This window comes from Sinocyclocheilus anshuiensis, unplaced genomic scaffold, assembly GCF_001515605.1.
Source record: "Sinocyclocheilus anshuiensis isolate Anshui unplaced genomic scaffold, SAMN03320099.WGS_v1.1 scaffold496, whole genome shotgun sequence".
Taxonomy (NCBI): Eukaryota; Metazoa; Chordata; class Actinopteri; order Cypriniformes; family Cyprinidae; genus Sinocyclocheilus; species Sinocyclocheilus anshuiensis.
Genome location: NW_015555736.1, coordinates 199,287 through 213,694, shown reverse-complemented (window position 1 = coordinate 213,694; position 14,408 = coordinate 199,287). Strand labels below are relative to the sequence as shown.

The 14,408-nt window shown below is 42.3% G+C and overlaps 1 protein-coding gene across 3 annotated transcripts in view; it reads left to right on the top strand.

Moving 5' to 3' along the window:
- Positions 1-242: 242 nt before the first annotated feature.
- Positions 243-14,408, top strand: part of LOC107673129 (zinc finger E-box-binding homeobox 2-like) — a 53,512-nt gene continuing 39,346 nt past the window's right edge. For 2 of the 3 annotated variants that reach the window (XM_016466608.1, XM_016466606.1), the window contains exon 1: positions 1,424-1,779. In XM_016466608.1, the coding sequence (XP_016322094.1) occupies positions 1,656-1,779 (124 nt within the window). In that variant the 5' untranslated portion in view covers positions 1,424-1,655. Of the gene's footprint in view, positions 394-1,423; positions 1,780-14,408 lie in introns of those variants that run through there. The other variant, XM_016466607.1, reaches the window with a different exon arrangement.

Genomic DNA, 14,408 nt, shown 5'->3' with positions numbered 1-14,408 from the left:
GTTCCGCTTACAGGATAGAATGTCCACCGCCTCACCTTTCCAAAGTCGCACCTGTGTTGCAGAACGACAGACGCGAGCACCTGATGTGGCTCATCAGACGACCTCAGTGCTTCTCCATCTATCCCGCCGTGTAAAGATAGGTGGCGTGTGTGTCAGAGTCTCGGAGCGCAAAAGTAAAAGAGAGAGCGCAGAAATGTCATCTGAAGAGGCGGAACACGTCAGTGCGTCCTCAGGTTTGTTCCGTGTTGTGGCTCACAGAGATCAGTCCAAACCTGTCCATCAGGAATAACGGTCCCTCATTATAGAGCAGAGTCCTCCTCAGCGCTCCAAACATCTCTGTGGCGTTTGCCTCCCCTCTAACCGGCTCTTTGGGGAATTGTCATATAGAATCGGGTAGGTGAGCCTGTTTCGTGTGTACTTGAGTCCTTGTGGATGCTTTTTATACACCCTATTTGACTTTTTGAACCCCCTCCCGAATACGCGATTGCAATCAACTTGGCTTCAGCCGGCGCAGGTGAGAAAGGTGCGCGCGCCTCACGGATGCTGACACAACTTCATGCAGGGATGATGATGATGATGATGATGTCGCTCGTTACATTTATTAGTGCATGTTTACGCGTCTCTCATAAACGGATGCTTTCCCGTTAGACAACAACATAAGAACCCTTTTCTGATCCGCATCTCTTCAGTCTTATTTTAGATGTTAGGTACATGACTTTCAGTTTAAATATTTAAACATATTTAATTGCAAAAATAAGCTACAAAAATAATCATTTTAATTTTGTCATCAGCATCCACAAATTTTCCAAGACTTACACTTGCTGTGATGAAAGGGTAATGTAGCTTTTTATTTGTTTGTCTATCATGTTTGGATTCCGTGTGTTATTTTTAAGGATTCGTCTGCACAATACTGCAGGTTTTATTAGCTACATTAGATAAGCTGACAATTAAATATTTCTAATGTACGATATATTATAAGCAGTTATTAGAAGAGTATACACGTAGCATGTTTTGGTTAGGTTGATTTTTTTTTCCTAAAAAAATACAATTTTTAAAAGGAAAATATAACCAAATAATTCTTAATAAATACAGTTTCTCTTAGTATTTTAAAACAAAAAGAAATATACTACATGAAATTCGGTCAAGCAGTCGCCTATAAGTCAGGCAACAGAAATTACGAAGCCAATATTTACATCTATCAGACTTACAAAGTAGTGCACAAGATTAGATGCCTATTACTTAAAGCTGACAGAGGGGGGAAATATCAAACTACACAAAGCATTTCCACTAAACACAAGTTGCCGAAAACTTTAATTGCATCTCATTCTTTGAAGTGCTCTATACGCACAGCACATGCTTTATGGTGACTTGAAGGTGTCGGTCTGTCGGTCTGTCCGTCCGCCTTCATTCGCACTCACGAGCTGCTTGCTGTCCGATCACACACACACTCACTCACACACACACTTCAAAAGATCAGACGACGCGCAGGACGCTCACGGTCCCTCTAAACAAACCCTCCTGGACAACTTCATTCGGACTTCTCAGTCACTCTACCCCCCCCAAATATCATTTGGTCTCCTGTGAGCGACACACATCCTCCTTCCTGCCCTGAGAATCCAATTGTTGCCGTGTGTGTGTTGGTTGCTAGATCTTGGATGAAGGAGCGGAGCCCATGCGGACTGCTGCCATCTGACCCACTCTTATCAATGAAGCAGGAGATCATGGCGGAGGGTCCCCGGTGTAAGAGGAGAAAACAGGCCAACCCGAGGAGAAAGAACGGTAAGAAAGTGACTTATGGCGAAAAACCGAACTCCGGCTTGTTCTCGCGTCTTTAAAACACAGTTGGATTTGGGTGAGATTGTGCGTTGTCAAACGAAGCGCTGTACGGAAGAGTGCGGAAAACTCAGCGACAGTGTAAATTATTTTCTTGTGTGCTTAAGGTAGAAGTCTACCGGTCTGAAGTGTTTTCATTGCCGTGGAATTTTTTAAGTGGTAACAGAGTAAGAGTTTGAGGGAGAGTTCAGATGTGAGCGTCTATTATCTCACAGCAGTTGGATTTGGGTGAGATTGTGCGTTGTCAAACGAAGCGCTGTACGGAAGAGTGCGGAAAACTCAGCGACAGTGTAAATTATTTTCTTGTGTGCTTAAGGTAGAAGTCTACCGGTCTGAAGTGTTTTCATTGCCGTGGAAATTTTTAAGTGGTAACAGAGTAAGAGTTAGAGGGAGAGTTCAGATGTGAGCGTCTATTATCTCACAGCACAAAACCGTTATGTGTGTGTGAGTGCGTGCGCGCTCGCTCGCGTGTATTCTGCTGGACACAATACGGCTCTAAAATACTTTTAAATGCTTAAGAAAGTTGTTTTGAGTTATATGTGAAGTTGTACAGTTATACTTTGGACTTCTGTCTTTGCTGAAGTTGTAAAGGAGTGAAGTACTGCTGTATGGTTACAGGTTATGTGTTGGGACACTTTTCGTCACTTTCTTAATTTATATGTAGTCACAATTGTTATGACTTATTGAACACATGACTTTTGGATTGTGTTGAAGGCATAATTGAAGCAAAATTAAGTGACTAATGCTTTTGTTGGAATCCTAAGGGAAAAACAAGCCTAAAAGAAAAGTCCTGGTGCCATAGTACTTAATGGCCTGAGGAGCATTTTAGACACAAAGAAAAACAAACTAATCTTCAGACTATCACTCACGCTGTCCTGTCTTTCTTTTATTGATAAAAATATTTTTTTTGTAAGAGGAAAATATTTTATTTTAATCGGGACAGTAATATTTTTAAAATACTTCTGATTATGTTGTTCAATCTGTGTTTTATGCAAATACATTGCTTTGATTATTTTGGTGTTTTTCCAGATATTCCCGGACTCTGTTAGCTATGTTTGTCCACGATACTTTATTAAATGCGATCTATTGATTTTATAAAAATCAATGTATCCTGTCGCGGAGTGTATGACACTAAATAAACTCGATGGTTTGAAACTTATTTTCATACAGGGGCAAAAACGAGTGAGGCGGTTAATCAGTGATTATCTTGTTTCGGATTGAAACAGAAACGCATCATGTTGAGTTTATGATTATTTTCAGATGTTGTTTGAAAATTGTGGCTAAGGCAAAAAATTATTGCTCACTTATTTAACTTTTGGGGACACTATCCTTTTTTATTCTTTTTAATGTCAAAATGTCGTTGAGGAGAATAAGCAGAGGACTACATAAATAATAGGCTAGCCTACATATCGAGCGATGACTATAAAACGAGTGTTGTATGGAACGTGAGTTGAGTAGAATGTTTTGAATCGTCTTAACAGTACGTTATAATATAAATGTAAATAATACAGCCTAAATAAAACACACATATTAATAATACTTTCAGTTGAAAAACTGCGCTTTTAAGCTTAGATATAATTCCGTGTAATTAGTTAGCTGACTTTATTATTATTTTAAATGATCCTTTAGCCTACAATTTATTACTGAATGTATAAATTCGAGTGTTTACATTATTGCCCCATTAACGCAGTAAAGTAATTATTAAAAAAATACACATTTTTGCCCAAGTTACTGAATATTAAAATGACAGATTCGTTAAATAATGAATCCAAATGTATTTTTATAGTTTGTAGTTCAGATCCTCTTCTCTGGCAGCGCGGCCCCACCCCACTGTTTCAAGGGCCCAATGGGAGGTCACATTAGGCCCTATGTGAAACTCGATCCGCTCTCTGGCTGCAGTTGTGTTGTGGTTGTCATTTACCCTCCCACACCCCCAACCTCCCCCTTTTTTTCACAGCACGTCACATCCAGCTGTGAGGGCCAGCTTGACAAAACTGTCAAGAGGCACAAGACTATAAAGTTGCAGCGTTCTATAGATTGCCTTGGTTCTGTTGTTGTGTGTTGATTTCTCCTTAATGACAGATCACTGTAAGCTTGTTGTAATGCTCAGCCGCATTGGTTTTTAATTTCTCTCAGGTTTTTCCTGATATTAGGCATAATTTGTCTATGATGTGTTCTACAGCTGTCACTTTAAAATTTCTTTGTGATTCATTCTTGTTTTTTGGCTTGTTTAGAAACCGATGCTGGAGCTGCTAATACAAACGATCAGAAGCCTTTGTGAGAAGTCACTGCATTGAGTCACAGCAGTTAACAGATTAAATCACTTGTTTCTATGAAAGGAACATTGTGTGATATTTGTTCGGATGCCATAAAGAGGCTAGCAGGTTCACCGAGACAAAGCGCTAAGACAATGGCTTGTCATTGGGGCATCTCATTGGCATGCTCTGATAATCGGCAGTACCAGGGTGTCTAGTGTACCGTCTTTGGCACGTAACGCGCACAACTGGGCCATTGTGAATGCAGCTGCAGCAGATACCTTTCACCCTCCTTCTTTAACCACTTCCTGCTAAATACGTCTTTAAAAAATAACAAAAACATAAATTCTCACAATTAATTATTCATGCATTTACAAATAGAGGTCTCACTCTCTAAAACACATGTACACACCAATCTCAAGTAGCTCTCCAGCAGTACCATCATCTGTGCTGACCTGAATGCCTTTCATATCTGCTATGCCATGTTTCAGCCACCCCCTTTCCTTCTCTCTCTCTCTCTCTCAATTTTTTCCCTCCCTCACTCCCTCTCTCCCTCCTCCACCACACACCCCCTCAGTAAACACCCCCGAGGGCAGAACAAAGAAAAGGAGCTCCTCTCCTCTTTCTTAATCACAATTCAGCCCTTTCACTGCCGCCAGGCCACTCTCTCGCTTTCAGCATCCCAAAGCCAGAGATGAAAATAGTGCAAGAGAGAAAGGAGAAAGGGAAAGCAAGAGCGAGCAAGTGAGGAGAGAAAAGGTGGAAATTATGATCTAGAGGTATAGAGGTAGAGTGACATAACTTTGGTGCCTCTTTGCGATTGTTAAACTCCCTTGGTTACACTACCCACACTGGTCAACTGCCCTAGCTGAAGGATGGGGTCCTCACTAATGGCTAGATAATGTTACTGGATGCCAGTCTGGAACTATTACCGGCCAAATAGCAGACAAGAGAGAAAGAGAGAGAATAGGGAGGGACTTTGAGAGACAAAAAGAGAGAGACACTGATAAGGTTAGCAATAATTGAGTGAGAGAAAACAAGTTAGTGTGTGTGTATTGAATGGAAGCTGGGGGCCAGTGGAATGGAGGGGCGAGCAACAGATTGTTTTATGGACCCAAAAGAAATATCACAGGTGCTTGAGACTATGCAGAATCCATTTTTAAAGTGTTGCGACAGATGTTAGGTGTTAGTTGTTTATGTTGTCACTTTGTAGCAAAATCACACGCTCAATTTTAGCTCACTCATTTTGACTAATTTCCTATGGTTATATTTTTGTTTCCCCCCACCCCTAAAGTTGACATACATCTGCCATATTCAAGATAAGCCAACAACCCAGGTATAGAGATAAGAGAAACGAGACGTTGGTCTTTAGAGATCCGTGGATTTGTATGGGTGGCGGGACAGATGCCACTCTCAGGACCGACACTTTCTAGCAGTCCATCGCTTTCACAAAGTGAGACAAAACATCCAGTCAGGGGCCAAACGCCTGTGCCTTTTCACTGACAGACAAGACATCCATTATTGTGTTAGTCTTTCATTCGTTTTTCCCCCTGTACCTCAATAGGTCAGGGATCACAAATGCAAATCCACAGGCATACCGAGAGAGAGAGGGAACATAAGAATACTCAAATGCACCATGTGATATGAATTCTTAATTTTATCTGTTTCGCTCCCTCCCCCCTCGACTTTTTTTTTTGTTTGTAAGAAAAGGAGATTATCTGTACACCTTCATTCAAGTCCCCTCCCCTTTCAGCTGGGCCAAGCTGTGCAGGATTTAGGCCGATTTACTTCAGCAAACACCTATGGACACTGGGGAGGGGACGGACCCTGCTTGGAAAGAGGGGGTCCTTTGTTTGCTGGGGTGCAGAAGGCCTAATGCTTCACCGGGCGGCCGTATTATCGCATTAAGCTGTATGCTGGTGGCCCAGGGAGGCTGGTTAAAGCTAAAGCAGTCTGCTATCTGCCAAAGACAAGAGAACATACATTAGTGTAGAGATGTGCCCCCATTGTGTGCCTCAAACTTCTTCTCTGGACGCGAAAGATTAGATGGTTCTAGGTAGAGGAGTTGTCTCGGGAGCATCTGCAAAAAGTGCATTGGTACATGCCTATTTAAAAGCTTGAAGCTTGTGTTATTTTTGAGTATTTGCTAGGAGATGCTTAGATTCCTAAATACTTTGTGGCAGGAAAATGTCTAACCGTGGCATAACTATGGTGTTTTTATTCCAAGTTAAGCCCATCCCCCATTTTTTTCTCCCCAAGCTAATGCAGAGAGCTTTATCTGACTCTGTTCTCCTAACATCTGTCACCGCTAAGAGGGACAGGAGAACACCATCGGAGGCTTCGTTAGTCCTGTGTCACTTGTGACTAACAGGAATGGGCAATTCACAGTAGTGAGTCTGTTCCCTTCTCTTTTCTCTTGCTCTCCCACTCTCTACTAGATGATACAGCTTAAAATTCCACAGATCTTGTTTTATGCAGTCCATCGCTACATTGGGTGTGGGCAGTTAGCCTAAGAGTGCTAAAAACACCCACACCGGCCATGGTGATCGAAATAGTGTGTAATGTTTCCGTAGTCAGTGGCTGTACTTTACAAGTTATCTGTTGTTGTTCAAGGTGCTCAGCCGTGGACGTGTATGTTTGCAGTTCAAGGTGACTGACAGAGTTTGTTGTGCATCTTCCCCCTAACTAACCATGTGCACATTTTCTTCATGAGTGAGTGCAGAGTAGCGTTGTGACATTTTGTGGCGCCGAATTGCTGTTAGCCTAAACAGCGAGGATTTACCAAGGTCAATAATGAGGTATGTCACTGCAGGCAGCAGAAACAACAGTCCCCGTGATAATGAAAGGGACTAAGGTTAAGCTTGACTGGGATGTGTGTGTGTGTGTGTGTGTGTGTTTGTGAATGTAACTCGCATAAAAATTGATAAGCTTCTGATAAAAGTTGTTTTTCATGCATTTAACCCCTGTATTTTTCACCCCTTCTCGACAGTTTGGAATCACAGTTAATTGTTCCCTCAAGTCCGACTTATGTTTGCCTACACATATGGATGCTCTCTCACAAACCCCACACATACACCGTACGCACTCACATGGACATGTCCCGTTTGATTAGTGGAACACCCCTGGCAAGGTCACAGACACATGGAACAATCAATAACGGATCGGTGGATTAAGGTGTCATGACATCTGTGGACCCAGACCTCCCATGTATGAAAGCCCACTCTGTTGACAATGCTCCCGCCCTAATGCCAGATCTATATTACAGGCCTAAAGAGTCCGTGTCCATGGGCTGCGGCCTTGCTGCCAGTCATCTGTGTTTGAAGGTTTCCCCTCACCGAGCTGCTAGGAAAACACAGGCTGCGTCTGTCGGCGCATATCTTCCCTTTGCTGTGATGAGGGTGGAGATGTTGGCCTGTGATACGGTGGTTAAGTAATTGGAATAGATTGCTCTCAGAGATTAGCTTGAGTGTAATGGCCTCTTTCATTCTGACCCACAGTCACAGGCACTGCTCCGAGATCAGACTAAACATGCGCATCTATGTTGGAAGGGCCAATAGCTGTAATTACATCAGCCTTGTTATCTAAACACATACTTATTCAGTCATCCATTTTCAACATAAAAGTGAAAGTAAAAGGACTGGCATTGGGCTCTGACATCTTCCTACGACACAGATGTGGATTCCAAAGTGTGAAACGGTGGTATGTGCTATTCCCAGCACTTGCTTGGGACAAAGGGGCTGCGGGCACTGTCATAAGCAAATGTCAACTTGCTACCTCAGTAAATGAACAGTACTGTGGAATTACTCCTGACAGCATTCCTTCTATGGCTCCTGTTTAACAGACAGGCCACATTTGTAGAACCTCACTCCTCACTCCGTTCCTTGAATCTGCCGTATCTTATAATCTGAGGTGAGGTTTTAAAAGCAGTCGCCGAGCTCTGCCTTTTCCGTTTTACTGCTCCTCCGACTGTCCACCAGCAGGGCTCTTGTCGGAGATTACAGGACATAACTTTTTAAAAGGGTTGCAGGTCTAGCAATTAAAGTAATGAGGAGACTCTCTGCTCACAGAAGCCAAGGCCTGAGTGTAGTGCTGACTTGCTGCCTTTCAAGTCGATAACTCCTGGCCCACAACCTCGGGCAAGGCATGCCTGCTTCTTATCAGGGAGGATGTCCTGTGCTTTACATTCCTGGGCTAAATGATCCTCTTCCTTAGTGTAAGCGCTAGCACTCAGGAGGATTGGATCTGATGGCCCCGTCAAAGCAGCCTCTGGTCGCTACAAATGAGATGCTAGCACAGACTAGCTCTTTTGCACACTTCAACCAGAGCCTCTATTCCTAATAGGGAATCTGAGCTGTTCAAAGGTGTGGGAAGTAAAGTTTATTTAACACAGAGTGTGCAATTTTAGTCACATTTTAGAGCAGGGTTTGGTCTGTTTCTACTTGACCTTGGCTGTGAAGTGCTGAAGTTGACAATTACCTTACTGAATGATGCTAGATTTCCTTATATTGATGTACAAGGTGCCCTGAGGGTCTACTGTAACTGAATGATGTCAGCCCTTAATTGTATTCCAATTGCTAGGCGGTAGTGGGATTGAATTGCCATGTGTGCCACAGATCCAGATGGTACAACTGAACCCACCTTTTCAGGCTGGCAAAATCACAGGTCTTAATGCCATCGGCTTTTCAAGTTTTACAATGGGCCAGGCCTCGTTATTACCAGCGGCGGCCTCTTTGGCGAGACTGCCATAAAGAAAGTGTTCCTCAGCAATTAAAGCTAATGAAATATTCATGTGTGGCACCTTCCTCAGCCATCCTCGCAAATGAGTAAGCCATGCCCCCCCCCAAGCAACTCCCAGCTTTATTATGGTGGTAGCCTGGCATGTCTGCAATTAGTGCGCTGTCTAGCAGCGCTGGCTGGGTATGGCGGGTAGCGATTGGAGGAGAGGGGAGGGGAGTGTTAGGGATGTCGGAGGGGTCATGTGATGCTTTGGGAAGGTACACAGGAAATGGAAAAGGGGAAGGACTGAGCAAGCCATTTGTAATGCGAGGGTGGCACCGCCTGCTGATTCACTTCACACACCAGCTTTTCTGCAAACATGCAGGGAGGCAAGGATAGTGATATTTGTGTTGAGGTTTGAGGTGTGAGACATTGAGTTATTACATGTTATGTGAGGAATACCTATTGATGGCTCAGAGCTCCATTTTACAATGTATTCAGTTTGGATGTGATGTATCTAGTATTGGAAATTCCTCTTGTCATGTTGTATTAAAAAACAGCTGTGAGCTTTTTTGTTAAACAAAAGCTCACAGCTGTCAATCCACTAGTTGATCTTTCACACAAACACACACACAAAGTTTGTTTCTCTTCTTCCTTCATTCTCTCTCTAATGTCTCACACATAAAGGCAGATGGACACGAATAGCCATGACAATGTTGTTTTGTTAAGGCGAAGACAAAAGTGGGAGCAAACACTGAATAATTGTTTATTCGAGCAATTAAAGTTTTACCTGTGAACTCTCCAGTTATATAACACACAACTTTTTTAGTTGTTATGGCATTCAGGACTTCAGCATTGATTTAAATTATTTTATTGCACCAATCCTAAATTTGCATTAACCAAAGACTTTACCCATCTCCACTTGCCTCTCTCTGCACTTGACGTCCCAGCCTCACCCAATCAGTGCACCTCATGTCTTTTTTTCTCTCCGTTAGGTTGGGCAAAGCAGGAGGAGGAGGTGAGGTGAGGAAGCAGGGGGGCGGTGGGTTTCAGTTGTTGCAGGTTGCGTCATGGGACCCGCAGTGTCCCCTTTTGTGCAGCACGTCAAATGTGGTTAACATGCGGCCATTTATCTGCAAAGCCCCCTGGGTGTACAATGGCCTGGCTGTGTGTGTGTGTATGCAGAGGGGGAGGAAATGGTAGAGCAGTGGGCTTAGCATCGGAGCGTTCCCATTCTCTTTCCCTGTCGCTGTCACCTCCCCTCCTCCCCTCATTTCTCCTCTTGGCTGCACACAACCCCTCAGTCATTGTTTCGTTCTTTTTTATTTCTCTCCCCCGGGGTGCTATGTGGAGCGACTAGGTCAGGCGGCATCTGACAAGGTGCTTCAGAATGTTGTGAGCTCCCGTGAGACGGATTGTTCCCCGCAAATGAGGTGTAAACCGCCAGGGTGAGAAAAAGAAGGTGCGCTTTAATTCCCAACAGCACCTAGCGTATTGCACAGTGCTTTCTGCAGAGTCAGAACCGAAAGACCTACCATGTTGCTTAGTCATTCTTTAAGAACGTTTCGTATCTGTAATGTGAAAGGTTCCTCAGATTGTGAGGTCCTTTAAGGTCCTTCAAAACAAAATCATAGCTAGCGAGACAGTTATGGCTCTTTCGGTCGCCTAGTTTGTTTTGCCTGAGCTAAGCCTCCTTTTCAGTAGTTCTTTGCCAATAGAAGTGGCATGCATGCATTTCACAGGTAACAAGATTACTCAGACCGGTGATTGACTCATTTGCCAAGGGAGCTGTTTGAAATAACCGCACAGGAGCTCAATGTGAGATTTGTTAATTTTATTTCTTCAGACGTGATACAGTCAAACAGAAACTTATGTCGTCAGTTCTGACAAACAGCCTTTGCTGTTTGTGTATGTCTCCCATAGAGAGAGCAGATGCAATAGGGTCAAGCGGCAGTGTAATGATACAAGTGATACGAGGATAGAACGTAAATGTATTTTTCCATGTGTGACTTCTCTCTTTGCATTGGTATGTGGTCACTGGCGTATATCCATTGCAGTCTGATGAGAGAGATGATTAAAACAGCACATTGATAGACAGTTTGTCACAAACTCAAAAATTCTTCATTTGACAGAACAATGCATTAGAATAGAAATAAGATAGGTGGAACTGAATTGCTTTTTGCTGAGATATTTGTTATTGAAAAGCCAGCTCATTTTAGGTTGGATGAGTCTTCAAACATTGTACTTGTACATGTTGTTTTCCTTAGAATGGGTGGTTACTGTCTCTGGAGGCAAAGAGCTCTGAGAAGCCACAGAGAGAGCACTACCATTTTCATTTTCCATGTTCTCCCTAAAAATACACCACAGTACATCCCTGCATTTTTGCGGCAGGCGCTGTGAACCTGTGAGTCCCAATGGTTGGATTTTTGTGTTTCAATCCCATGTCATGTAAGGGCAGCTGATGTGTTTGGGACCGGCCAATAATTTCCCTTTTCATCTGATTAAAGGAAGAGTAGTTTACATTAGCAGTGCCAACAAAAACCATCGGCCAAAAACGTTCCAGGAACCTCCCAACTGACCGTGAATGTTATCTATAAATTTGTCCGCATAAGCTATTTACCCTTGTTCACTTGTTGCTGCTTTTACCTTCATTTTATTTTCTTCCAGTTAAGCATACTGTCAACAGCACGTTTGCATCACATAAACAGTTCCCAAGCCAGCCCCACATTTATTTCCCATGACTGCAGGGGCGAATGTCTTTGGACTTTCTTATTGTGACTCTGAGTTGAATAGTATGAGGTGAGCAGGAAGCATATGTTTTCGTAGCTGCTCAGTTACAAATATTTGTTTGGCTTGTTTGGTCAAAAGTTGCAGCTTTATGTTTGAAATAGTTACTCACTCATAATGTTTCTCAACATAGGAAGTGGCATAAAACAGTCATACCACATAAGATAACTACGGTCGAATGTTTGAGAAAAACAGCGCGCTCCAGCTGTCTGTTGCTAGTCGACTGACGGCAATCAGCAGCGAGCTGTTGACACACGGCCATCTGTAAACATTTAAAAGGATGAGTTTGCTTACAGTCTCTCCCTTTTAATTAAAGACCCGAGATGGCGCCCACCCTTTTCCACAGGTTATGTGATAACTGCACCTCTCTGTGAAGAATGAGAAGGTCTGCTGACGTCTTCTCCAAAACACTCGAACAAGGGTGGAGATTCAGCCGTGTCCTAAATTAGGCAATCTGACATGAGCCATTACAGTGCGCGGGGAACTTACTGTTGCATTGATTTGAACTTGGCTGTTTTGAAACAGGGCTCATGTGAAATGAACTGGAGCCAATTGGATGAGATATCATTGACCTTTAAGATGACACATTTTACATTTGCTTGGCTTCCTATGATCATGCAAAAGTAGACGTATTTTCTGCCTAGGTTGTCATAAGTGTGTGTGTTACTGTACACGATGAATCGTTGGTTTATTGCAGTCACTGCTGAAGCAGAGGGGAACAGCTCTTTCTGTCTGCCAACCAAGTACGCAGGGAGAAACAAACAAACAAATAAGCAATGTGGAGTGAGACAGGAGACAGGACGGGACAGGGAGGGAGGTGGAGGGAGTGGGCGGTCAAGACGCATCGAGGAATCCTTCTGGGGCACCATGTCAACCAGTTCACCTGAAACTAATGCCCCAGCAGACACTCTCCCTTACGCAGAGCCCTAATGAGTATGAGGTTGGCGTGGGAAAGAAGACGGGGAGGCACAAATAGGTGACCCACTAGGGCAGGGTGGGGGTCATACCTCTTGTCTAAGGGGGTCTTTTGTTTGCATGTCTGAGACATGGGAATTAGTGAGACCATAGTGTTGTGGGTTATGCCTGGTATGTTATGAACAGCTTGAGGGAAGGCATATTACCCACGGATTAACAGTGTTGTAATTATATACTCCATATGATGTATGTTATCAATCAATGATTTTTTTTTAGTTTAGGGCAATTTTTATCTGTTTTTTTTTTTACTTTGGTGAAGTTTTCACTTCAAACATTGTGTATTTTCTTCTTTATTTTTTTAAATTTTTTTTTTATTTTGTGATACTTTAAGCAATAAGATGCAGGAAACATAGCAAAATAGGGCAAAACTATGAATCCTATGAATATGCTATAGGATGAAGTCAGTTTGTAGAGGTAGTCTGTTAATTCATATTGACCATGCCAATCACATGGTGTAATCCCTGTCAAACTAGAAATCTAGGTTAAATGCAAATTGATTTAAGCAATACCAGACAGTAATTAACATGTTATTTGTGTATACGTGCACTAGACCAGAAAGTCATTCATTAAGATCTGGTTATGTCTACAGTTACTATTCAAACCAATTGAAGGAAAAGTAATTATTTTTCGAATGCTCCCTAGAGCAAGAACCAAAACTGTCAGAAAATATTTTTATATGATGTGAGAGAGGGAGAAACTTGTTATATTTTTGGTAAAATATCCTGTGAGATCACAGTTAGTAATGTTATATAGCCTTGGATGTGATGAATTTGTAGACTGAAGCCTATCAGGCATGACATAATGACAAAAATTAATGTTTGAAAATAAAAACGAAACTAAAATAATATATAAATGGTGAATGTAACTAATATTATTAATATGCTAATTACTATTATGTGCCTGGTCATTATTTTAAATCTATAAGCACTAATTATCTCTTTCCTTTTTCTTTCTCTCCCTCGGTTCTGATGTTCATCTCATCCTTTTATCGACATAGGTAAGAACATCTTCATATGCACACACATTTCACAAAAGCTAAAAGCCTGTTTGTCATTGTCTACTGGTTAAAGACGCCCTCAAGAAAGCTTTAGACTTCCTCTTTATTATATTTCCTCTGCTGCACAGTAACAAAGTCACAATTGCAATACGGTTTAGCTAATTATTTGACTCATCCCTGATAAGCGGCCTCGCTGTTCTTCAGTGCTGTGTGAAGTCTATATTGCACATCCAGCTGTTCATACGTGATGATTATCTGTGCTTGTGCAGAGCTGTGTTGTCTATTATTAGATCTTAATTAGCAACAAGTTCACCATACTTCTAGATTGGCAACGTGACAACTGACTTTAGGAAACCATGCCTTTTTTGATTCGAACATAATTTTTGAGCACTGTCCACGGTTTGAGTCCGATAGAAGCTTCCTCAAACATATATAAATAAATAACACTCTAAACAAACAAACTTTGAGTGTTTACTGGACACACTGGGAGCACTTCTTGTCGTAGTCCATTAGCTTTTGGTTATGAGTGTAGGAAACGGCTTTTTAATCTTTCAGAGATCTCACAAGTGGAAATATCTGTCCTGTTGTATATAAGAGACGTGACACTACAAAACCTAAAGTTGCTTTTCACAGCAGCTAACAGAATGATTAATATTAAACCGTTCTAATAAAAGCTGCATGGTTTCACGGGCCCCTTTAAGGCAACAATATCTCTTTCCACCTGGGGAAATGAATAAATCCCGTTTCCCAACTGTGCAAAATCTGTTCTTTAATGTGTAGCACAGCACAGCCTAGCCTTCATCATGTGGGTGGGCCTGTGTTCTTCCCACTAAAATTCTAGGACA